At 38.5% G+C, this 27,812-nt stretch overlaps 1 protein-coding gene across 2 annotated transcripts in view; it reads right to left on the bottom strand.

The window, feature by feature from the left end:
* Positions 1–9,601: 9,601 nt before the first annotated feature.
* NEBL (nebulette) overlaps positions 9,602–27,812 on the bottom strand; it is a 269,845-nt gene continuing 251,634 nt past the window's right edge. For both annotated transcript variants that reach the window (XM_055708682.1, XM_055708679.1), the window contains 2 exons: positions 18,274–18,389; positions 9,602–14,552 (listed from right to left, as the gene is read on the bottom strand). In XM_055708682.1, the coding sequence (XP_055564657.1) occupies positions 14,376–14,552; positions 18,274–18,389 (293 nt within the window). In that variant the 3' untranslated portion in view covers positions 9,602–14,375. The remainder of the gene's footprint in view (positions 14,553–18,273; positions 18,390–27,812) is intronic.

Here is a 27,812-nt window from a genome sequence, read left to right as displayed (position 1 = left end):
ATTCCCAGGGGCTGGAGCCAGTCCCTGGTTCTACTCAGAGAGGTGAAGCCACATCTAGACCTTGATCATGGCCTGAATGCTCTGACCATCATTTCTTTTATTATTTTTTTTTTAATTATTTTTTTTACGTTGCCATGGTATGCAGTTCTAGTTTGGAGCACATCAAATGGATCTCCAAGACCAGGATACCCAAGTGCAGGGAAAAGCCACAGAAGACCCAGGCGCATGCACCCAAGGTGGAAGAAAGCAGTAAAGGAGATGTAATTTTGTAGAGCTAATAAATAGGAGAAACAAGTGGAGCTATAAGAGCAGCAGATTCCCTACAAAGGCCCAAGAGGAGCAGAAGCCAAGTCCTAGCGGTGTCTGATGCTGGAGGTGCTGCCCAGGGTCTTCTCTCCGTCACAATCATGGACCTCAGCTACACCCTACATAATTGGCATCACTTCTTAGAGAAAGGGAGAAGTTGTCCTTCTTTCTGTGCTTCTGTGAAGGTTTCGCAATCCTTGCACTCATTTTAGGCAATGAGAGAAACAAAGAGAAAATGGAGGAATTTCAGAAGAGAACTAAAATTATTTGTAATTATTTGTAACTGGCACATGAAGAAATTCTTAAGAAAATACTACATTTGGCAACTGTGGAAGAGATTAAAGCTACACTTATGTAGGAAGCATCTATATAAAGAAAAGGCAAAGGAACTGCTTTATCATGTCAGTAATACAGGTCAGTAGGTAAAATGAAAAAATCATGTATTTAGGGAACGTCAGTCATGGATGACGTGAGAGAGATCAATGGTCTGAAAAGGAACATCCTCATTTTTGACCTGGAACAACCCAAGTGAGGCTGAGGAATGAGCTTGGAAACATAAAAGGCAGCTGGGAAGCACCATCTACTCACCTCTTCATTGCCTTCAGCTGAATAGAGCCCCCACCGCTTCAAGGCAAGTGTTAATCACCTGCTGGCACAATGGTATTATACTAATAAAACAGTGGGTTTTTAAACAGTTATGAGTGCCTTTTCCTTCCAAGATAAAGTCTCCCAAATTAACAGCGAATTTCAGACTCACCCTGTATACATGTGTGAGTAGGTTCTTATTCTCTTGTATCGATTCCACTAATTTCAACTTGGCCACAGAGAAGTTCTCATGAAATACCCCTGTTCATACAAAGCTTCATCTCCATGTCTTGCATATTTAAAAATTTCAGATGAATCTAAATAGGAGATGATTTTGAAGTTGACATTGTTTGAGCAACAAAGTGCTACGTTAAGTTCAGCCAGCAATAAAAGTTCATTTTTAATGGACTCACATGAAATAAAATCACTACTTTTATCTTTAGCACTTGAGTTTTGTCTTTTAATATGAAAAAAAAAAGTATCAAAAATACTAATTTGCTTTGGTTGAAATGTGGAATAGATCAGGTAATAAAGATGCAGTGTACATCACAACAAGGAGAGGTTTGGGGAGAAAAATCCTGTCACTGCATGCGTAGTTGTCTCTAGAGCAGATTGATTGGTCTTAATAGTACAATAAAACCTCTGCTGCTGCAGCATCTCTTACTGCAGCTTCTCCTTGACTATGCCTCCTGCGCTGGTTTTCTTGCAGTCATATACAGCATTTTGTTACACACATTAAACTCTACGAACTCCTAAGACACCACCATAGGCACCAGCACAGATTTCTAAGTAATTATCGCTGTTCAGGGAGCACATATGCATTTTCAAGTACTAGGACATTTTTAAGCACCACAACAATACGGTGCCAATATTTTTATATTTTAAGTGTTGAATTACGATAGTTAAATGGCTCAGCTTGTCTGATCCAGTAAAAAATATTAATTAAACATATTTCTATTCCTTAGTTATCTTTGATATTGATTTGCACTGCAAATCATTTTTTGTAATCAATTTGTATTACTAAACCCTTTTGATTTTATGTAGAAATTCTAATTAAATATACAGTACAATTTTACTTAAAACACAATTAACATAGCCATTTATGCATATAGCATGACAGTTACCAGACTATGTCCTGCAGCTAATTCTGATCATTCATAAACACAATCTCAATCCTAAACTATAGACATTTCAATGGTGTGCATCTGCCCCCTTGTGCCAGTTTTACTTGACTGCCTTTTTTATTGCTAAGGGGGCTAATGAACTATGAATGGTTCACCCAGTCCTGTAAGGCTGTGTTTAAAATCTCACATCTGGTTATTTTGCTCCTCAGCTTCCCTGTCAGTGTACAACAGAAAAGAAGAAAAGAGATATTGTTGTATACCTCCATCTCAGCTCCTGGACATATTTTTCTATAAATGCAGAGAGGTTTAGAAAAATGCAGAGAGGTACACAGCGATCAGTGGTACATGTATCAGGATTACTGCAAATGACTGTGGCCAGTGGCAGTTTCTGAACATCTGAACACTGCATCAGGTGAAGAGACCTTTGCTCCTGTCACAGCAGGAAAATGCCCAAATAAAAGAAGAAACAAGAGGAAGTTTGCTCTGCACTTCAACAAGAAAGAAAGAAAAAAAAACAGCTATGAAGGCTGGTTTTCATGGTAAAACCTACCACGCTTGGAAAACAGCAGGCTAAGGGAGGCACTAAGTGCTTTCAAGGGTAATTTGATTTAAAGGAAAATAATCAAATTTTACTCCAGGAATGCTCCTTCTGTTCCTCCAGGTTTTGTAGTTGGCCTGGAGACTATGAAAAATATTAATCACAAGTGCTCACAGATCCGCTTAGGAGAAATGGTGCTTGAACTTCCACCACCCTTTCCTGAGCTCCCTTCACGAGCTGGAGTGAGTGGTGAGGCTCCGTTCCCGGGTGACTTGGTCTGTCACAGCCCAGAGGGGTACCCCCAGCTCTGCAGCTCCTCTCCTGCCTTCCCCAGGTCTGTATCCCCTCCTGGCACACTGGCTGCACCACCTCCATAGCTGCACTCCCAACTCCAGCTAACACATCCGTGTCCCTCCTGCCGCAGCTACTGCTCTGCTGCCGGAGATAAAAATATGCAACAAAGTATGAAACTTACAGAAAAGAAAAGAAATAAAAAATAAAAATGAGGGCTCAGAAATCCGCTGGCACTGAGCCAATGCTGAATAGCAGGGCCGAGCTGCAGGTTTTGAGGAAGGTGCCCACAAGGCCACCTGCTTGGAGTGACTTGCTCCAAGAAGGTCTGCGCTCAGGACCTGCTGCCACCAGCAGAGGTGCAGCACCACCAGCTCATCGGGGGCAAAATCTCTCACTTCCTCAGAGGTTGGTGAGGCGCACCCACACCCTTAACAAAGCTGGGACAGAAAGATAGAATTTGGCCTCCACTTTTTCCAGGTGGCCCATTTCTGCTCGGGGATTTCCTGTCTGTTGAAGGCCAAAATGCGCATTTTCCCACCCATTCCACACAACACAATTTAAAAATTACCCTTGACGTGTTTGGCCACACAGGACATACTGAGTCAGAGCTATGTACTATATATCACCCCTTCACAGTTTCTTGATAGCAGGTAGGAAATGCAGAGACCAGCACCAAGTCTTAAATATCTCCAAGCTGAAGCACCTCACCTGGAATGGCACAGGCAGTCATTCATCCCTACTCACAATCTCACAGCCCTGAACACTTTGCTGAGGGTGTATCTCAGCTCTATTATAAAAAATTAACAGATGGTCTTTCAGAGCATGACTAGCAGACATAGTTAGCTCCCTTTTAATCCAGTAACTTAAATCCTTATCCAGGATTTGTTCTTCTCACCATTGAAAAGGTTTTGACTAAGTATCTTGTCCAAAAATAACTAACTGCCAAACCATGGAGAATTCAGAACTGATACCCATTTCACTGATGATGTCCCATTTCATACAGCCTAATTAAACATTCCTTAGACTACAGAAACATAGCTCTAGTCTAGTTGTTAGATACTTGGTTTAAGGGTAAACAAAAATTTTGTGATCCCTAATTCAGTGAACATTTCACTATTTATATAGTTAAGTCATTGAAAGATGATAAGTGATTTCTTGAAGCACACTAGTGTTAAAATGTTGAGTGAAATTTCCAACATCAGTCTGTTACCAATGTTGACGATTTCAGATGCAATTCGAAAATACAGCTTGCCTTTCATCTTCTTGGTTCTGAGCCTTAATATATTATAAAATCTGCCCCTTCAATTCTTGTTTTTGCCTCAGCTGAACACATAGCATGATACAGAGAAGAAATACAGCAGATTAAGAAACTTGAGTCTGGACTAAGAAACAAGGTTCAGTTACCCTGATACGATCCATGGTTTCCCAATGTTGGCTTCCCAAAACTAGATAAAACTGTTCAGTCCTGTACAGAACTTCACTGCATATTTGTACAGAATTCAAATGAGGAAAAAATTAGAATTCAAACACTGCATATCTGTACAGAATTCAAATAAGAAAAAGCTTTTTAAAGTAAACTAATGCAGAGACTAGGTAAGCTTGTTCCACCTACCTTACTAAGCTGTGAAGTTCTGATCCAGTTGTAGGTTCCTTATGGTCATCAGGGTTAAAGCATGTTGCAGTAAGACATGAAAAGCCTGTTGTAATTTTACCAAAAAAAAAAAAAAAAAAAAAAAAAAAGTCTGTTCCTCAGACAGGATTCACATAGCCCTAAAATACATAGTCACTAGACCAGCAGTATTTAGAGGAGGAAAATTTTTTAGGGGCACAGGACTGTGTGTGCTTCTTAGATCATGTGTTCATCTTAGGGGACAAATTAGTTTGATTGTGACCAGTGAATATGCCCTCGTTTTGAGTCATTTTGTACCAGCTCAGATCACAGTTCTGGCCTTCTTGTAGGGGGGCGAGTACATTCCTGCACATATCCTTGATCTTTGAGAACCAGTTCGGCAGCACTAGGAAAAAGAAAAAAGGCTCAAAATAAGAAAACATACATCTCCAGACTGGCAGAAGGCCCTAAAATGAGCAGATGTGATGTATTCTTCCTGCTTGGCCATCATACCATGAGAAGCAGAAAAACAAAGCAGTAGAACACCAACAAAAACATAAGCAGCAACTAGTCAAAATATCTAAACTCAGTATGTCCAAAAGCAGTTGCAGCTGTGTTTACTTGATAGCATCCAGAAAATAAACCCAGTTGCAAAGTTACAACTTTACTGATCTCACAGAGCACTGGTACCATAGTAATGGCTACTATTTTCAAAGGAGTGATGAGCTGAGAAAGCTCTCACAGGAGTCTTCACTAGGTGCTTGTACTCTGTCAAGATCGTACCTGTTGTCATTGTATCATGTGTCCTCCCTTCCTTAATTATCACAGCTGTGCAACACAGCATCATGGCCAATGGCATCTGAACAGTGAATATGTTACTTGTTTTGATATGTTGCTTGAGGGTGGAGTAAAGAGCCATGGAATGGAGGTATTTCACAGGTGTTATTTAGCATAGCAATAAGAAATTGCAGGGAGATAAAGTTATCTGAAGTACTCCAACGTTTGTGATCTTTGTCCCTTGTCACAAAGGTAACTGCCACAGGGAACACAATGTTGAAAGTAGAGCACGGTAATTTCATTGGGTTTTGAGGGCCAAAAGAAAATGCAAAAAGACCAAAGTAAAAGTTTAACTAACTTTAAGATTTGAAAGCGTAACTGTAAAATGTTGTCTTAAGACCTTACACCTGCCCTTGAATCTATTCTTCCATTAATTTGTCTAACAGCATGCTAAGTCACACTACAAGGAGCAGAGCCCTTCCATTATTTTTTTTAAAAAGTTAGAAGGAGGAAAGATAAAGGTTGAAAGTGTGTGCACGCTGAATGTCAACCCAAATGCCTAGCTCAACACTCAGCCTGCTTGTTTGCTCTACCTTGCACATGGTTTGCCAAAACTATCTGATCCACTTTCTCCGCTTCCACGCTGATGGAGGAATTCATCTGCACACCTAGTTAGTTGATTATAAATAATTCTCATCCAATTCTTGTATTTGCTTTGAACAGCTGGAGTAGAAATGAAAACAACAGCCTCCTGAATAGCTGGGTCACTCAAATATACGAACTCAAGTTCTCAGCTGAACCACTTCCTAGCAAGACCTGATACGCCATTTATCCCACCTAACTTCAGATATCCACACTGTATAATATCTGCAGTCATCGAAGTCTGCCTAAACAGTCCCTTAGCGCCTAATTCATCTAATTTATTTTACATGTATGCTTCCTATGAAATCAGAAGTTGTCAATAACATCTTAGAAACAAAGAAAATATAAGTCAGGAAAATGTTTTTTATTTTATAATGACATATTTATGTATAGAAAGGCTGGATTTTGATACAGGTAATTGTGTCTCACAGAGACCCTATCTCATGAACTCAGAATAAGCATGCTAAGAACTGAAAAGTTCCAGTAAGCAGGCTAAAGCCTATCAACACAGCTTCCACAGTGAGCAACACACTACATCTACACGGCACAAGATCTTCACTCTAACACTGATGGAGACAGAATGACTCCTGAACCAAGAGTTCAGCTCAAATTCGAGGATACCATAATGGAGATGCTAACCTTCTGAAGAAGAGAATGAACAAGAACTGATTTGGGTATTGACGAGACAGTGAAAAATCTGATCTCCCTCTTCTCTGAAACCAGCAGCTGAGCTCAGAAGCACCCTGAGGACAGTGAAAGCACAGTTAAGAGGACTTTTCACAGATAATTGTTCATAGCTGAGCCACAGACATGTAAATGGGCACGTGTCCATATTCTTTGACTTCTGCTCAAAGGTCTTGACAGGAGAACAGGTAGGTGAGGCATGCTAAAGTTCCAATCCTGAATGCAGGAACTATAGAGGCCAGAGAGGCCTGACTGGAGATGTCTCAAGCCCGTTGGGTTCACTGTCAAAAATGTCACAGCCTGGCTGAAAGAAGAGGAGGCAAAAGGGCCAAGATATACAGTGAAGCCAGTGTAGAACTGCTGGGGGAGGGAGAGTTTAATACAGAGATAACACTAACAGTTTTCAAGCAATTCAAATTCTTCTCAGTGCCTTCAGAAACCTCTTAAAAATACCTCCTTTGGGTCCTGGAAAAGCTGCTGTCCAAAGAAACACACTCCCAGAGGCTGTAAGCATGTCAAGAGAAGAAAGATGGAGGAGGAGGAAAAACACAGAAAAATTATGCCTTCAATCGAAGAACAATCACAAAAGCTACAAGCTGTTTGTGAAGTCATTGAAAATGGATATCTATATGCCAAGCAATGTTTTAAGAGCCAAATGTTAATACCTGGAGGATGTCTCTTTGTAGTCACAGATGGTCAAAGCCACAAGCCGGTAGTCTTCTACATGAGACCGGGCCTCTCCATATCTTGATTATAAACAGCAGGCAGGTAAGAAAGAAATCAACCTTAAAATATATAAAATCAAGGACTGCTCAGACTCTGTTTAGGACACAATGCATAATTATGATTCGCCAGTTTCTGCTGACAGTGTTAAACACGTGCCCAGCACATAGCACATCACGCAATATCAAATTTGTGAGGCCTATCAGCTCTGTGTCACATCATCTCACCCTGGTATTTACACAGTTCAGAGTCAGGAACTTGCTGTGGTGCCATGGAGCTCAATCTTCTGACTGTACACTGGGATTTCCTTCCTGCAGGGCACAAGAATTCATTCCCTCTGTACTATCTGAAGTCTAATTTTCTGGAAGTATAAATTTGCCCTTACAAATGCCATATGCCAGTGGATGGCATGCTGTTGGGATTCAGAATAATTGCTCAAAAGCTGGACTAGGTATCTGCACACTACCCCTCAGTCACCTCTGACACTACAGCACTACATATGCACAGATATAGGTCAAGCACATCTACAAAGTATTGTTCAGCTTACAGGTTAGTTGTTCAATTCGCACTCTCAGACACATGGTTGACTTGTACTAACCTCTGCAGCAAAACCGGAGTAAGAAATCTGTGGCTTTTCACTTCAGCCGTGCCTTCCCACCCATATCATGCTTTCCTTATGCTGATGCTATTGCTTTTGAGGTTGTGCAATAAACTGAATCACCAAAAGAATGTTGACAAAAAGAATCATTTGGAAATAAAAAACAAATCCGGATCATTTGGTGATACCACTTCAGTGTGTCCCACGGGTAGCTTCATGGAAAGAAGAGGATGGTACCCTGCAGGACAGGACTGGAAACACGGGCAGTGGATTTGAGTGGAAGGAAGGAGAGCAGGCAGTACTTGTCACAGCCAGTGCATTGGGCAACCATTCCTTCAGTACAGAAAACTCTATGTAAAATTATCTTACTCTTGCTAATTAACACAACAGAGAAAATGAAAAGCCCAGTTCTGTGACAGAGCAGAAATGAGGGCACCCTAGAAGCAGTGATAGTTAGAAAGTCTCAACCCATCCAATATACAGTATGGAGGTTCTTCCAAGTGCGAGTACATAGATCCTTTTGATGATGATACTCTGTGGGGTCAATAAAGACAGGAAAGCCCTCTTCACTTCAGCCATTTATTAGATTTGACACTGCTAATGAACAAGGACATAAGCCTTCAAATGCCGAACACATGACTCCTACCAACTTCATATCAGCGGTTCTCAGGAGGAGAAACTTCACCTGAATTATATATTTAGGATAGAAATAAAAAAATCAAGTACTCCAGCTGCTCTAGCAGATTATGGAGGGGTTTGCAAATAAAACACATTCTGAGTGCTTGAGGTCTATTTTGGCAGCTCTTAAATCTTTTTCTTATTGAAAACTCCTGTTTGCTACAATATATATAAAGATGGGATTTTGCTATACTGGCAGCATTTCAATATATAAAATCACCAGAGATCATGGAATCAGAGCTCTGTAACTAATTAAACTTCACAGGAAATGCTAACATGTATTTCTTAAGGAGAAAATTAGTATGGTAGCAACTGTACATCACTTACCTACAATGAACTAACCAGCTCCATTTGTAGCTGCCATCTGTCCTCACTCATTGTTAACAGCCTTCTTCAAACTAACACTTGATAAAAATCAAAAGATCCTAATGCAGTCCATTGGCCTGCACACTCAATACTCAAATAAAACATGTTCCTAAGTATAATAAACTTCTTCAGGCAGAGCAGTTCCAAAATACTTCTGGATTTTAACTTAAACCTTCTTAAAATGTTGTGGGAATAGTTTACTTGTGTAAGTGAATAAAGATAACCCAAGAACCACATTTGTATATAAAATTGTCTTAAAGAGGCCAGTAATCTGATTTGTTTTCATTAGCATTTCACTGAGAGCACACCTAACCAAATGCCCATTCAAAAACCAGGAAACTGGTATTAGTCATATAAGCAGACCTCCTTCACTTGCTACCTTTGCTTACTTAAACAAACCAAGGGACATGGAATGTAACTCACTGTTCTATTGAAGATTACAAATATAGACAGAAAAAGAAAATTAACCCTCCAAGGAGAAGGCACTTCTGAAATAAAATGGTGGTTTGGGAAACTATATTTTGAGATCAAGCTTGAAGAATAATAGTGCTAACTATTCTAATTATGTTTGAAAACTCAAAGCTTCCTTAGTTAAAACAATATATATCTTTGATCGCTTATATTAATGGGTATGGTAGCTTTGCAGAGTATTGTTTATGAATATAATACATACATAGTGCTGAGTTTAATATTTTATTTGAATGACGTTCAATGTTATGCAAAATAAACTGTTATGTTACATCCACTGTGACATCAACTAAAATGTGAACTAGTTTGCATAGGTTAGTACTTTGGGCAGCATGATGTTGCTCTAGTCCACCAAGGCTTAAATATTCACAGTGTAGAGGAAAAAACAGGAATTAAAGCATTTCTACTAAAATATATTTTAATAGCTGGTGTTAACTTTCTGCATAACAAAAGCCAAATTAAGATGATACATCATATGATCCAAGAGTAAGTATATCTGTCCTTTGAAAAACAATTGTTACCTTCATAACTGTATACTCCCAAATACAGTACAGTTTTGCAAAATAACTAAAACTTTACACACTTTAAAGCAAACATAAGCCAAACTGCACAGCGGTTCATTTTTGCTTTTTATATCACACTGCAAAAACCAACAGCTGAGAGGGTTTCCACATCATGCTAATCAATGTCAATACAGTCATTGCTGTCTTCCAATGGTCTAGCAATTTCTAATAGTAATATTAAATACACGATTGTAATGCTACAGTATAGCTTATTTTCCCCCCTAAAATAATAATAATTAAACAAATGTCAACAACAACTGGATTACAACTTAAGTACAATATGCAAATTCTATTTATCAGACACAAGAAGCATATGAAATTCCTTTGAATATACTGTTGTAGTGCAGGCAGTTTAGGAAATATAGCTTTCAGGTTTTCTTTCAAAAGGAGAGATGAGGTTCCTATGGCATAAAGCTGGAGAAAATCACTAAAAGCATTGCAAAATGTTTTATTCTTCTACAGCTCACCAGTACTTTGTATTTGCCAGCATATCAGTTTGGAGAACTTCAACAGCATCTTTTGTCTGTTTCAGTATACTATTTAAACATTTACTAAAGCGTATTCTGTATTTTAAATGGAGTATTAATCAACATAATTAAAATCTAACATTTTATACCCTGTACCACTTTCTGCCACAGACTTCTGTATTTGTCATTTCCTTTTCATTGTACAAGATGACATGCAGTCGCTGCACTATAAAAACTAGAATTATTACCTTTCCTAAGTATTAGAGACCTTCCATATCCCCGAGGAACACTTGGGACACATTTGTCAAAAATATAATCCATGGGATGTGATCCTTTGTCAAATCCCAATCTGCTGAAGTGGTTTATGGTATGCCAAATGTAATCAAGAAAACCCTGTTTCATCAAGATTAAATGCTAATGTTCCATAATGAAAAATTACAACTGTGATATCTGTAAGTAGCTTTGTTTAGAAAATGAAAATTAGCCAGGCAAGAAAGAGTAATGAAAAGCAAGGCACCCATTTGTTCTTGTATATATGTATGAATATGCTCTATGTTGTTTTCTACATTTATACTTGTGTTAGCAAGAATTACAGCACATTGTATCTTCTTTATTTCTAAAATGCTTAAAATGGGAATGTGTGAACTTCCAACCTGAATTTTGGAGTATCTTGTGAAATTCAGCTCCTTAAAAGTCTTTTCCTTTCCCCAGAAAAATGCTGTCTGCATAAAAAAAGTACAGTGAGGGGAACATGCTGCGTTTAAAAGGAATTTACACTTCAAAGGTGACAAGATAGCATATAACATCTGTTCACACCTATATCCCACTGCATGTAACAGGCTCCAGTGTACACCTTGTAAAACCTGAGCTGGCACAATTTAGTTGCTGACTTACTCTCCCTATCTTACAAATTTTAGATCTTAAAAAAACATCATTTTTATAATTGCACTCTGATAATTTTGGGCCTTTGATAGCACTGCTAGAACAAAACTGCATAATGACATTAAAGTTTGGTTTACATCAAAAAGCAGGAACTGTTCCATATGAACACGGATTACTAAGCATATACAACATAAAAACCTGACTACATGAATGAGTAGCTTAAAACAGTTCTTAGTAATTCTGCTGACATACCATTCTCAAGAGAAATACAATTCACATGTTGTTTTGTTTTCCTGACATTTTTATTTTGCAAATTGCTTTAGCTGTTTTGCCAGGCTGATGAATATTCAAAATTAATAAAGGAAATTTTATTTCCATTGTTTAGCATAACAGAGTCCTCTAATGTCATCGAACGTTCATTTTCTGATTTACTGTTCCCTACGCATACAGTGCTCAACGCTGCAAGCCATCTCCTCATTTAAGGAGAATGCTAGTATATTTATAGGCGGAGACTTTCTTTTTTATAAGTCACTAAAAATTGCAACTTGATGCAATGTATCTATTCCCTATATTTCTTTTTGTTCATATCTGGTTAACAAACTGACAAGTTGTCCTTATTGTTGTCAGCATTACACAGCTAATAGAGCAGTACAGCAGCAAGTGATAGCCAATTCTGCATCAAGCATCCTCAGAAAATGTGCCAGCCATTGTAAGATGAGATTCTTCTCCTTGCTGTTGATGGCTGGTGATGAAAACCAACACAGAAACAGACTGCTTGTCTCAGAGCTTCTAGCTCAGGTTACCACATCACCCTTTTGAGAAAGCCATTTGACTTGCAAAGCTTGCTAATTTCATGTGGAAGTCACCAGTGATTCATAAGGGTGTGTCACAGCAGCAGCTCTACACACAAAACTTTTAAGAATTTCAAATGACAGCAGTGTCACCCATACAGACTGCATATTTGCAGTATTGCATCCCTAGTTTTAAACCACAATTCTTGAAGGTAGACGCCCCCGGTCAGCTTTAGCCTTGAAATTACACAGCTGACAAGAAAGCACAGGCAATTCCACAGTCACGGGCATTTTTTAATTTATTTTTTTTAATACAGTCATTCCACACTGTTTGGCATCTGGTATTAGCCCTGTGTTAGCATCACCTAAAAATAATTGCATAAGCTTTCCAATTCCTAATTGTGTGCAAAAACAGAACTAGGAAGTATTGGCACTGACAACTTTCAGTTGACACAATAAATCCATACCGCCTGCCTTCTTTATTCTCTAAATAGCTATTGCAGGCTTGCTCGCTTACTTTTGTGAAATGAGAAATATAAAATTGCCTTTAAACTCTATATTTAATTCTACTTTCAAAATTTCAGAAATGGAAGAAAGCCAGTGCAGCTTCAACATTCTGAGAGCTACTTCAAAATTAACTTCTCCAGCACACGGCTGAACACCACAAATGATACTATCAGCAAAAACATTTTCTTCCTTAGACATGTATGCATCCACATGAGTAAGCTCCCACGTGAAAGTTTAACTCCTTTGTCCTTCCTCCCAAAGTTTCTCCCTGGGAGGGAACATGGCATCCTCCTGGCACCCAGTCAAAGCAAAAGCAACTTCCCTGTGACCCAAGCCTGCTGACACAGTCCCTCTTAAAGATCCATTATGTCACCTCTCCCCAGCCTCACAGTCAGACCTGGATCTCTCAGTCCTGATCATAAGTTAACGGACACCAAATAGCATATGTGAAGGTTTGTCAGCAAAATATTGTTACTGTTTTCTACAGATGGCTAAACTGAAGCATGATGGCATACAGTATGTCGGACTTCTGTTTGGTTAGTTTTCCTTTCAGTGTCAGTTATGAGAAAGATTAAATCAGTAAAAGAAAACATAGTATTTCTCCCTCATTAATCATTCGGCAAGCGTACAACCCACTGTTGGATCACCAAGATTTCTTGAGGAAACTGAAGCAATAGGCCACTGAGCTGAAACGCACTACAATAACCAGAGCTATCCTCTACTCCTCAGCGGAGGTGCAAGTATTTCTGCAGCAGGGTAGGTACATTAGCTCATCAGCAAAGCAGCCATTAAGCGAGCTACCTGTGGTAAGGAGGAGGGACATGACTGCAGGCTTTGTGTGACTGCACAGCGCGGGGGCCTCACACAGGATATTTATTTACAGCAGTACAGGTGAAGGTAAAAGAACTAACATGAAGTATTGGTTGTACGTTGCCCTAATGGAAGTTTCTATTTAAATGCTAAGTATTACCAGAAGGACACAGAAGAGTTGACAGGTTTTATATTCTAGATAGTCTTTGCAAGGAATTTTCTGTGGAAAAGATACTGAAGAACCATGATTCCAGATATGGATCTAACTGATGGACTGGGATGCAAGCAAAGCTGATAGAAGAGGTCATGTTCGAAATAAGAGAAAATGGGTAATCCGGGAATAAATGTGAGTATGCAAGACTCAGGAAATTTTTGCTGTCAGAATAGACCTGCTTATTGTAAGGCTGCAGGGCAGTAGAGTGTTTTATTTGTGGGTGTTGAGGGTTTTTTTTCACTAGCATATTACTTGCCATTATTTCAAATGACTGAATTATCTACTCAACGTTTTTATTTTTATTAGGATGCTAACTGCTCAAAAATTAAACACCTCCCTAATAATTTGAAGATGTGTTCAAACTCCTGTGACTTCAGAGTGCCATAAGAAGTGAATTGATTTTATGGTTGTTATTATAAACAGAAACAATATCTTTGAGGTGTAGGGAAAAGATATTTCCCCTTTACAGCTAACTGACTGAAATCTTTATAGGACTGGCAGCACCAGGCTTCCAGATATGTTTTTCATTTTGAGGGAGCACTATTATAAGCAATGCTGTTTTCAAAGCTCTGAGCTTCTTGTTGATTATTTATCTTTAGTTTAAAGGACTCTCAAATTGGATTCTGAGTGAGAATGCAGACTGTTACAGCAGTGATAGTCATGAACATGTGCGCTTAAAAGATTCTTCTGATTTTTTTCTAAAAGGTTAGAGTAAATCATAATAAAGCTCAAAGGACTAGAGACAAAAATTAGTTAACAAACTCAATATAATTTGCTGGAAGCATTCCTGTTTTCCCAGTTCTCTGAACAGTACCATACATCCAGCCATCATCGATCGGTTGCACATTAATGATATAATCACCATCCCTGAAGGAAACTTCATCTTCATCTTGGGCACTGTAGTCATACATAGCTCTGTATGTTCTCTGTTGAAGGAAAGAAAACAAGGCTGTAAAGTCTCAAGCTTAAACAGAGATAGATTTCTTCTCTTCTTTGCACAAAGAAAACGAAAAAAAAAAAAACAGTAAAAAGAACAGAGGGAGCAAGGCAGAGAAATCACAAGTTACCCATTAAAAAGAAACAGCACACCCTCCACCCTGTCAAATATAGAGTGAATACAGCCCCTTCTTCTGAGTACCAAAATAATTATTTTTGTAAACCTACATTGTCCAAAGTCCTCATACAAAGAGATTTCAAGCCATTCACTGCCTCTTCGAAATACACCAACTGTTGTTTCATATATTCACTAGTAACAGTTCATTACATCCAGCCATGGCTAGCTGTGCTTCTGCTCCCTATCTGCATGATTCTCAAATGGCTTCTCCTGTGTCTTCACGACAGAAAAGCAGCACAGTCTTCATCCAGGTCATTAACTTTGCCATCTCCCTGAATGTCCTTCATTTCTTTAGGATTCTACCCCGAATTAAAAATTAGTAATATATTACTATCTAATAAAAAAGACAAGATTTCAAAAAGCCTACAAAAATAATTTTTATGAATACTCATTTTTGCATGCTCAGATAAAAGATTGATCTAAGCAAAACACAAAGTCCTATCATTTTCTAAGCCAAATTTCTCTACACCTCTGTCCATGTAAGCAAAGATTTCCATTTTCTTTATAAACAGAGTACTTCTTTCCACTCATAATCAATGAAGTGCTATCATTTGCTGGAATTCAAAGTCAGAGGTAACAGTTTCCCCTTGTATCTTAACAGCAGAACAAAATGAGCTCATTTTAAAATTCCCAGGAGCACTTTCTTTTCCTTACCCCACCTCTTGACAGAAGTCAAGAAAAGTTCAAGCATCACTGATAATATTCACTTTCCCTACCAGTAATTTTTGATATGTCACCATATCTAGCTGAATTTTTCTGGTACAATGATTTAAAGGAAAAAAGGTAAAAAAAAATGTTTGAGTTAATGCTTAGTACTCCTTGTCTGTACCTTTTAAGAGACAGCAAACTTTGATCTGCTTCCCAGTTGAGAAAAACAACTCTGTATTAGTTTTAGTCCATCTCATATGTTTTTTTGAGGGTTTTTAATGAAGTTATTTTCAGAGAAGATGGAGATTTCTCCACACACTATGAGTAGGTCAGTTGTCACATGTTGGAAATGTGGGATCATCTAATCCAAACACTAGAGAGTACCTGATTATTACTGTTCACATGCTAGAAACACACTTTTTGTCTTGATTCTGCCTTTAGCATTGGTAGCGCAAATTAAACACTACAGAGAAATGAGCTCCTGGTTAAATACTGGAGATCACTACCTCTCCTGACAAGCCTACTCTGAACTGTATTCAAGTCTTGCTCTGTATAGTTGTTCTCTGTCATGCTTTGTAATGTTGTTGCCCTGCAGGCTGTGACCAAGAGCAATTTTCAACTAGAGCTATGTGGTTTCTTGGTGGTTCCTTAATGTCTTCCAAGTGTTCACAGATGATGGCGAAAAAAGCATCATTGTTTATGCACTACATCGAATCAACCAACTGGGAGGGTTCTATCATGACAAAAAATTCTTTCAAGTTTCACAAACTAGAAAACTAGTGGTCAGTAAGGAATGGTCTCTGCATTTGAGAATCTTATTCCTTCCAACTGTTTCCAATGATTTCTGTACTGAGCCTTGAAACTTAACTCCAAAAAAACCAGTGAAAAATATTCTATTACAACAAGGTCAGTAGCAGTTAGTCCTTTAAAGAATTTATTTTAAAAAAAGGTCCACTTAAGAAAAATTGTAGTAAGTCTATATCTGGCATAAGGCAGAGAATGGGTTTTCCTCTGAGCCATGATTATATGTCTCCCTTAAACGGGCAAAGACTGGGGAAAGAGATTAAGTGTTTTATTAAACTACATAAAATTGGAAAAAAAACTTAATTTTTTGTTCACTCAGAAGGATGCTCACTCATCCTTAGAGCATCATGGCATACAACATGCTACTGCTGTCTCCTTTAAGGCAGCTTGACTACATGACTCTGGTGACACAGTTGTGAAGACAAGCTGGTAATATCAAACTTTAAAAAAAATTTATTAAGGCCCTAAATGTTGCCGAGAAACCTAAATTTATGGCCTTAACACCTAATTAGGTGTTAAATGGCTGTCAGGAGAAATCTCCATAATAATCCTGTTAGCATTTAATGCCTAATTATCACTTCAGAGTGCAGTCTGGGCTATATAATTGAGAATTACAATGCTTAAAGGATTCAAAGCAGGGATTTTCGAAATGCATTTTAGTGAATTATTCCTCTGTCAGTAGTGAGTTTAGCAGGTACCAAGAGTACGAGAGAGTATAAGAAAAGATTGAGATGTTGCAAAAGAGTTACCAGTTTGGTAAGCTTCAGTTTGCTTTGGTCCCCACCGACTAGCAAACCTGCTGGCACAGCCCAGGATTTCAGGTCTCTCACTTTTTGCACTCAGGCCCTTTTGGAAAGCAGTCAGCTCCCCGAGTGGCTTGCAATATCCTTGGAAATCAGTGGTTGATTCCAGTATCAACTGCCTAACAGCTACCATGCAGGTGTCCAATGAGTTTCTCAGGTTATTGGCTCACCCAAAGATGCAGGTATATGAGCCCCAGACTTCCCAGCAAGTTAGCCCCCTTCAGCCCCCAAGCAACCAAGAACCTGGCAAGCCTGAAAGCACTCAAACTTCACAGAACACCATGATCGTTACAATATAAAATGCCATAGTTTCAGTCTTAAAGAAAAATGCAAGTTTCAACTAATCTTGAAAACATTTTTTTTCAGCTCAGCAAGCTCTAAGTTTTGTTCATAATGAAGTACTTCATCTCTTCAAAAGGTGATAGTGGTAATAAATACAAAACCATTCAAAATAGTTTAAAATTCAAAATTAGAAGTTGGTATTTTTAAAGTAAAAGGTTACTGGAGCTGGACTATGAAATCTTTAGGCAGTGATATGATAAAAAAATGTGATAACCATTAAAGCAGCTCAATTTCCTAAAAAACCTAGCTGAAGACCCATTCAGCTCTCCTTCCATAACCAGTTACTTCTAAAATGAAATATTCACTCCAGGTTTACATTCCCATCCACCACAATTAAGAACTTCATGATACAGCCATGGCTTCTTAAGAAAGCCCAGTAGTATAACTTGGTTTTGATCAGGCACGAGTGGCTGCATGACTGTTCTATTGAATTAGAAAGGGCACACCAATACGGAGTCTGAGCTAGCTTTATACAAGCAGAGATGAGTAATATGGATAGGCACAAAGCCTGCTAGTACAAAATCAGCAAGTCAAAAAAATTTGAAACAAATTTAAACCAACAGGGTGATCTTAAGAGATCAGTGGTTTTCATTCAGCACTAGGAGCCTGAATTCATCACAGAAAGCTCCGCCGCTGAAATACTGTCCAAGTGTTTACTACTCGTTTTAAGCAGGTAGGAGATACAGTTATTTCTTTGCCTTCTGGAGATCATAAACTATTTTTTTTTAATGTATTCTGACATAAACGTTCTTGACATTGCCCTCAGTCACTTAATCTTTTTTATACATGAGGACTACCACTTACATTTAGGACTAGGTCAGTCAAATAGTCCAACCATAAAATTCAAGGGAACCAATTCACTCATATTTAAGTGATTTCACAATAGTTGATAATGTTGCTTACCAAATAAAATCATTCTTTCAATCAAATACTCACCAGACCTGCTGAATGAGGCTGTGAATGCATGGACCTCATGGATGACATACTGGTCTGGTGCATGTATCCATATCCTTGGGACTGGCTTTGCTGATATGCCCCAGGCAGAACAGGGGCTGTGTGTTAAAGAAATACAGACATATTAATTAAGCTTTTTTTTAAAAGTCCTCATCCAGCATTTTGTAGAAACTGTAGATTATTTGCACTGTAAATAGCAATTTGACAGTATGAAATGGTTCAGAATTATTTCCATATACAACATAAGGCTTTTCATAGGTTGAATTACACATAAATGTACCCAAAGCTACAGCAATATATCCACAAAACACCGTCAAGGTTAGCTGGAAGGAAAAGCTTAACATATCTTAAGAAGTCTGACTGTAAAATTGTGTACAAAAGCTTGTAACTAACTCAATTTTGATACTACTATAGATGACACGCTGAATATCATGTGCCATATAGTGCCATTTATTAAGGAAAGATTGATGAAAAATACTATATATTAACTGTATTAGTTTTGAAATGTTTCAGTAGGAATTCTCTGCAATTGATTCCTAACTCATTGTAGACTAACATTTATTGGGCTATGAATAAAGAAAGACTGTGATTCACAGGGAGTAAAAAAGTGAGCCCGCAGTTGGGTTTCTTAGTTTATTCTCATTCCATCAACATTCTTAGCCAAACACAGAGGTATCAGTGGTTACTTAAATATTTCCAAATCCATCATTTTCAGTATCTTCATCCTAACACACAATTGTTCCATCTCTTTCACATATAGTTTATTCACATTATTTTAACAATTACATTATTTTACCAATTCTGTATGGTAATCATTAATAGGTTGACTTTTGTTGTACCAAGAGCTTCTGAAAGAGTTAAAACAACCAACCAAGGACCCCCTACCTCTACTGTTTACTAGGAAAGGATTCATAAAACTTCCCATATCTGCTCTAACACCTTACTTTGGCAACAGACTGGAACAGAATGTGTTAAAAACATGGTTGATGAAAAATCTGTGAGAAATAAGTACAGCATAAGTGATAACTCAATATTTTCCTAGCAAGCCCAATAAGCATTTTTAAAGCAAAATAAAGAACTGGTTTTCAAAATCTGAAGTTTAAAAGCTTAGCCACTGCATATTTGTGTATGTTTTGCAAGACTCTTGCACTATGAGAATAACGACTTCTGGCTTGTACAGCAATTATTATCCCATCTCAACTGTTATTTACCAGAATTTCACTAGTTCAACTGGAAATTCATTTAGCTACACTGAAAAGAAGTTTCTTATCTGTTGACACTTTTTCAAGTGGTCCATTTAGCTGGTATTCTATCTAACTCCTCTGACAAAAGCCATCTTTCGCTATAAGGAGATGGAGCTCATGCAGCCCATGAGTCAAAAAACCTTCAAATATTAAGTCATACAGCAGTCAGATACTTTCTGAGATACACCTCTTGGTCTTGCTGGAAGTGAGAACCACTTCTGCAGCAGCCATAACACAGAGATTCAAGAAAGAGCAAAGCTAATGCAGGATTTAATGGGGTTCACAATGTACGAAAGGATCCAGGACTTGTAAAATCAAAAAAACCTTGGAGCAGCAGGAAACCAGTTCAGGAGATACAGGGAACCGCTGGAGAGGGTCCAGCAGAGGGCTATGAAAATGATGAGGGGACTGGAGCGTGTCCCTGATGAGGAAAGGCTGAGAGAGCTGGGCCGCTTCAGCCTGCAGAAGAGAAGGCTGAGAGGGGATCCTACTGACGCATACAAGTATCTTAAGGGCAGGTGTCCAGAGGACAGGGCCAGGCTCTTTTCAGTGGTGCCCAGTGACAGGACAAGGGGCAACAGGCACAAACTGCAGCACAGGGAGTTCCACCTGAATGTGAGGAAGAGCTTCTTGACTTTGAGGGTGACAGAGCAGTGGAACAAGTTGCCCAGAGAGGCTGTGGAGTCTCCTTCCCTGCAGACATTCAAAACTTGCCTGGACGCGATCCTGCGCAACCTGCTCTAGATGAACCTGCTTTAGCAGGGGGCTGGACTAGATGATTTCCAGAGGTCTGTCCCTTTGAACCATAACCATCCTGTAATTCTGTAGGCACCGTTAAAAAAAATTTTAAGAAGTATTCATAATTACAGTAATGCTTGTTCAGTGATCAGGACAATAAATACATGTGAAAAGGGATTACTGAGAAAATGTTTGCTGAACTATTTCAGAAAGAAAAGTCAACCTTGTGCTTTCATCAAGGTGTTTTACCTATCCTGCCTCCCCAGCTAACAAACTCGAGTTCAACAGAAGTTTTTCTTAAAACCTTCACTTAGTCTATGTAGCATATTCAAATGCACTAAGTATGCAATTACAACTTGGGATGTTACTTTTTGCTCTACTATACTTGTAAAGATAAGTAACACTGTATATTTAACCAGGGTTTTTCCGATACAGAAAACATGTTTCAAACTATTGTATTGAATAGATTGCTTTGTTGAGTGAAATTAAAGTGATACACAGTCAAGAGCAACACTGGAACATGATGAATAATGGATGTTTTAGAAGTGCCAAGTTCATTCTAATGACATATGAGTATAAAGACATTTTAAAGCAGTTCAATCATCAGAAAACTGCTGCTCGTTAACATGTTCACAGGATTATCATGCATTAAGTGAACAGTACTAAGTAGTTCATCAAGTAATTTATGTTTCAGTGTTGTTACAAGCTATTTCTACATGACCGTGAGCCCTTCATGAGAAAATAGAGAAAAGCATAATTTAATCAAAGGTTCTGTGATCGAGCCAGAATGAATATATTTTGCCCAATTCACCAACAGCATAAGCATAGGTCAGTTCATAGAAGCCAATGGGGTCTCACCTCCTCACACCAGCAGTAAACTGGTTATGTGTGTTGAAAAGTGAGCACAGATTAAAATTCTAACTTAATAGGAAGTAGTATCTTAAGCTGATATTCACCGCTGACCAGTCAGCACCCTGACTGCTCTGCAGCAACAAAGGGCTGGTAGCTTCTCCCTGGTAGGGGCAGACACCTTGACAGACCCTTTCCTCTTCCTAAGAGAGGTGAAGACACTGGTAGAAACTTTTTACTCTTAATTCCTTCTCCACTAAACAGATATTTCTCAGTTCCTACCCATCATCCAGTGTCAGCATAAGGCAGCAACCCTACTGTCAGCCTCATTATAGACTCCAAATCCACAGCCTTATTTTGGGGAGGACAACCCACATCCCCTGACTCCGTGAAAACTGTCCACAGCAGGTCTGAGACATGCTTTCCTCTTTTTTGCAACCCACTTCTCACAAGCTGAGAGAACTCTGTCAAACAGTCTCAGTGAACATGTTTGCTAATCTACCTGCAATGACGGAAATCATAAGCTCAGCAAAATAAAGCATTTCCTCCAAAGCAGGAAAAATTTTGGGAAACCATTAGAACCTGAAGTATTGGAAAAATATTCTATACAAAGAAAAATAAGGAATTTCCAGGATTAGCTTTGCAAATTATCTTCTAGTTCTTTCCCTGGTTATCATATAGATGAACATATATATCAGCACAAGTATGCCGATCACTTGATTGAATAATTCCACCTTTTTTTCCATTAAAAGAATACTGTAGTAGGGCTGCAAAAAATGATCTATAGGTTTTAACATATTTTTACAAAAAATACTTAAGAAATCTCCAGATGGTTGTCTATTGGGAAGAAAATTTGGGAATCACATAAAAGAGCAGATTAGTGAAGAGACAGCAGATCTGTCTGTGTTTCTAGCAACATACAAATAATTCAAGGTAAGACTGAACGATGCAGACAAAGAGTTTGACTTTTCTTCACCATCATCTCCATAGTTAACTGCAATCTTTGACTCAGGCCAAAGTATAAAGTTCTATAACATCCTTGAGCACAGCAGCCACAAAAGCAATGGTTTTAGTTAACCTAAGAGAATGATAAAACACAGTGGTGGAACATGAAATTCATTTAGCTGAAGCCAGACTTATTAGTGAGGGAGCTGAGGGCTGACCATTGCTCCCAGAAGTACAGGTGGATGCTTTTTCTTGTTGCGGTAAGACTTTACCAGATGCATTCTGATGTATCAAAACTTACTTTTTTCTTGTTCCACTTACCAAGCAAGCCAGATATTCATTATCTACTTGAAGAAAGTTATCCTGTATCTCTTACTACATCTTTATAGGCTTCCCCAGAGAAAAGAGAGAAAAATGAATGAACATGATGAAAGGCAAACAGAAAGGAAGCCTCCAAGGAAAAGATGAAGCTGAAAGAATGATAGTGAGTATCAGCTGGCTGCAGCAGACAATGGGGTCTGCACTGTGTGTACTGATCAGAACGTGCTTTGAGAAGGGCTGGGTAAGAAAAAGGTCAGACTGTGGGAACAGGAAAGGAATAATTAAGAGAAAATTGTATAACTACAAGGTTAAAAAAATTATGCTAAAAAATCATTTAAAAGGTATGTTTCAAGACATATTTTATCAAGACTATACATAAGCTCTCTTTCATTCTTTTGTACAACAGAACCTCAGCAGTCGACGGTAAAACAATGTACCCTCACCACTAACTACTGCACTTTTGCCACTTACTGCAATACATGCCATTTACTGGGCCAGATGTTAAGTAACAACCATGTCACTCACCCTTACAGACGTCATGCACTTTTAAGCAATTATTCCACTTCCTGTTTTGATGCTATCTCGATTCATGCTTTCACTACTAAGACTTCAGAGAACTCACAGAGAATATTGCAACATTTTGTAATAACAAAACCAATATCAGACAGCAGGAAGTAAAAAATATATTGTAATTATTACGTGTTTGACTTTAGCATCTGTAAGACACAAAAGATCAAACTAGATTTTCGGAGGAGCAGTTACAGCAGAGCCAGAATACAGCAGCAGCCCCATACACCTTTGTGTTACCAACAGCACGACTAGCTCCCCCGGAATAGATGAAGCTGCTCACGGAACTCATGTTGCTCCACATATATTGAAGTCTTTCCCCTGTCTTGCCTTGCTGCCACCTTATTTTCCACAGGTTGCAACATCTAGAGCAGGCCTCGTGGCATCACTTTAGAAGGCCTCTCCCATAGCTTTCAGTTCCTTCTTTCTTTGGCCCTTCCCTTAGAAATTACTCAGTTATGTCCTGTGCAACTGAAAACATTGTCGAAGTATTGACGCAATCACATGTGGAGAAGTGCAGGCTTAGACGCTCCTGGGGCACTCGGGTACACCCCGTGCGTTGTTCATGCGGATGGATCACTGCCCAGACTGCACAATCCTCCTGACCACTTCCCAGTCCAAGGCACACGAATACACAGCTAAGGAAGTACAGCCTTAGGGTAAACTGCTATTGCTGTGTTGAAGCTGGTGGACAGTAACAACAGACCTTTTTAAAGCTGTCTCCCAAAAGTGTCACGGAGATACCTTTCGTTACAAACTTTGGCTCCGTACTTTATTTTTTTTGTTTTCTATCATTTCCCCCAGATGTTGGCTGCTATATTTAAAGTGATTACTCTAGAAGTAATATAATCCATTGCCAATTTAAAATCAGGTCCAAATTTGCAGTTAGGTTGGGTTTCTTTGGGCCTTGTCCTGTAAATTCAGGCTGGAGATTTCACTATACCCCTTTAGGCAACCACACACCCTGTAATTCCTCCTGTTTCCCATACTGTGTATATTCCTGTACAAGCTCTTGAGATGAGCTCAATCCAGCATTGCATTAACCATACAAGCATCCTGAGAAACAGTTTTAAGGAGAGACTGGAAGAACTTTAACACGTTAATTCCTGAATTAAGTTCACATCCCGCCCAAACATGAACAGCAGGATAAACAAGATATAATTGTTGCCAACCAAGAATTTAATGAGTGTTTTAAAGAATGCCTGTATCACAGGTTAATCAGAAACAAGAATCTTGATACTTTGGCAGCAAGTAAGGCAGGATAGATATGATGAGAATAGGATGTGAAAGACATAAAAAGAGAAGAAAGGTAACTTGACTGCTATGACAGATGAGCTTTTAGCAGGCTTTTAAAGATGATGCGCTAAACATCATTCTCTGCTAAAGTTAAGAGTGTTGGAAGAACTCAGCAGGAGTCATGAGGTGATATGTCTCAAAGATGCTGTAAGGCAGTCCATTCATGATTCCCACTGCATATCTGAGGTTGATGCTCCATCAGCTGGCTGAGGCAATCTAACACTCCTACCACCTTTTCTCTTCCTCTCAGCTGGGTTGTTTTTCTGCTGGCTTGGTGAGCTAAGTCAGCTCAGGAGGGATCAGACCAGCAACAGATGCAGTGCAAGGAAGTAGTCAGGATCAGGTACCCAAGGCCACAGGCAGCAGAAGGCAGCAAACTGCTAGATCAGCTCAGCTGTTCCAAGGTGTGACCCCCCGGAGCAGCTCACTCCTGTGCAAGATTCCTCTCAGTTCAAACCACAAAAAAGCTGAGCCTCTCATATGCTTCCCTCCAGATGTCCTAGCATCCAGCTCCAAACAATGCATCCCATGTAATGCAGATGCTCCTGTATGCTAGCATGCGGCATGCACTGCTCAGCTACTTGTATCCTAGATCTCCACAGTATTTGAGAAAAGTCATAGTGGAAGTTTAGAGAAGATTAAGCCAAATGCAGCCAGCAATAGAGTTGATTACTTGACAGTAAAAATAGGTATTGGAGAACTTGAAGGCTTTAATCAATGTGCAAGGACTGCCCAGAGACAGAGATGGTGAAGAGGCTGAGATGAGGTACAGAACACTCTGCAGCACCCCCATGGTACAGAGCAAGGAGATAGTCTCTAAAGGACATGACAAAAAAGCAGTAAAAGGAGTATAGAGAACAGCCAGAAGAATACAGATACATTAGATACAAATAACATTAGTAAAAACTCACTAATTTTCCAGTGCAGAACCGATTACCAGGAATGGTCCTTTCCCAAATTGGGATGAAAAGAAAAAAAAAATCTCAAAGGTTCATGCAAAAAGATATTTTAAAAATCAGGTAAAGAAACTATTTTATGTCAATTATTTCAAAAGTTCTAGGTTTCATTCTGATAATTTTCAATGCTTATTATAGTTTACGTGGCTTCAAAATTAAACATATTTCAACATAAAGCTGGATTCGTTTCAAAAATGTCAAGCTATAACTTTAACAATCTCAAAACTGAATAAAATGGAAGATTTTGGCATTGAGATATTAATCACAAGCAATCCATTCCTATAAAGTCCTTCGGCATTAAAACTGTTATCTTCTGATGAATATTGAAAAATTCCCAGCCATCTCTAAAGTTAAATTGCTCAGCGTTAACTTTTCAGATAAGCTAGAAAATGGAAACACATACTTTAAACTGATTATAACTCTTATCTACTATAGTTTTATTATTTTCTAGTCGGAAAGAGTAGCACAGCTAAATTTACTGGGAATAGCTCAGACTGCATAAACATATAAAAAGCACTAACCTGAAGACTGCAGATGGTGAGACCTGATACAGAACAGTGCTGTTTTTAGAACAGTAGAAAACAACACGGTAAGGCATCGTGGCATTTTTTCTTGTAACAGTAACTTTCCCTTCATTTCTTTTCTTTTTTCTTTTTTTTTCTCTTTTTCTTGCCCTTTACTCATCAGTCAGGCTGCTTTCACGGATGCCTGAGCTACCAGGCTTGTTGCTCTCAACGGTCCTGTCAGAAGCAGCAGTTTGTCTGCATACTATCCATTACAGGAGTCAGTGTTAGTTAGTAAATTGGAATATCAAACCCAGATATAATTAGGTTGTTGAAATAACAACCTGAAAGTATGGCCTAATTCACATACTGTGCTAATAAATATCTGCCATGCTCACTGACCTCATTAGAATTGAAGCTCTGAACTACTTGGAGTCAGTGGCAAATTCAGACCATTACAAGCTTAGGAAGTTTCCATAACCTAAATTCTAAAGATGTAAGAAATAAACCATGCCACCTTCAAATACATCAACAACATTAATAAACTTGTATTTAGAATAACTAACATTAATTATTCATGATGCAAAAAATCATATTGTCTCTACTTTCAACATTACTTACTGACATGCTACAATGAATAAAATAAAATGTTTTAAACTGAACTTCATTAGTGTCATGATTAGACTAAGACTATTTTAAGCATCATTCTTTTATAGCACCATCTTATCAGCTAGCAGTAATTAAGCCTAACTATATGTTTCCACCAAGTAAGGTGAAGTAGATTATTATGGGAAATGCAGAATCATACAATTATAACCCTTAAAAGCAGTTTCAAAATAATAAATTAAGATTTGGTATTGAAGGAAATTACAACAGAACGTCATACACAGCTATTTAGCATATGTCAAAGAAAAAGAAATTCTGAAAGTCAAGACAAAAAGAATGTTTAATGTGCTCATGCCACATGGAATCCTGTATTTTATTCATAATTTGTTTCCCTTTTAGGGGGGGACTATCTCATATTACAGTTATTCCTGAGAGCAAGCATACTCACAAAAAAATCACCTGTTCCAAAATTCCTGATTTATATGAACAGCCAATATCATTAATACTGGTTATACTGGTCTTTGTTGTGGAAGTCCACCATACACCAAATAGTAGATGGAGTGGAAATTTGGGAGTACTAGCGAGTCTAGTGGAAGAACTGTTGGCAAACTGTCTCTCTAGTACATCATGGTCTACACGTCAGGTCATTCAAGCCTTCTCCTTAATTCTTCATATTTTGAGTGGTGGATCAGTCAATTCATTATATTCTTTTACAGGGCAATCTATTTCTTGAGGTCCATTCTGGCTCAAAAGCCTTTGCTATCATTAACAGATCATTGTTGGTGTAAAGCATCAACAGACTTGTGAAGTTGTAAAGTATTAAATACATGTCATCTTGCGCTCTGCCAACAGGAGAGTTGAAGAAGCCAGATCTCAAGCAACCCACAGAGTCCCTGCCTGTAACTGTGTCTGACTGTGGAGCAGTGAGGTGGTGAGAGGCAGCCTCATAACTTGCGAAAAGCACAAGCCAGTCCTGTCCTGGCAGAGCAGACAATTTTGATGAATACAAAAGGCCATCAACTTCCCCAGGCTGCCTTTGGAATGGCCATTTAGGACTGCAAGACCATAAACACTCAGAACAGATTTGATAAATGTAATTCCATAGCAGCTCCTTAAAACAAAAGCTTTTTCACACAAAAGCTAAGGTATTTGTTATAAGAAAAGGGTGGTAAATGATCTCCCAGGAAATTCAATAAGTAAAATGTTTCAAAAGGTTACCAGCCTTTAAAAAATATAGGAAGAGGCTGTTCGTAGTGTTCACTCATACTGACATGTTTTTGTGGGTTTTGCTACAAAAAAGGATAAAATGGAAGTGAACATAACACAAAATTACAATTTAGAATGAGTGACAATTATTGTCTTCATCCAACTTCTACGAACAGTTGGTTTGGGGATTTTAAAAATGGTATGAAATCTGTATCTTACATTTAGAATTTTATGGGCAGTTACAACATACTTCACTTGATATTCAATTCACTTAAAATACAAACCATTTC

This window comes from Falco cherrug, chromosome 4 (genome assembly GCF_023634085.1).
Source record: "Falco cherrug isolate bFalChe1 chromosome 4, bFalChe1.pri, whole genome shotgun sequence".
NCBI classification, from domain to species: Eukaryota; Metazoa; Chordata; class Aves; order Falconiformes; family Falconidae; genus Falco; species Falco cherrug.
The sequence above is the reverse complement of the archived record's forward strand: the minus strand, read 5'-3'. Positions and strand labels throughout refer to the sequence as shown.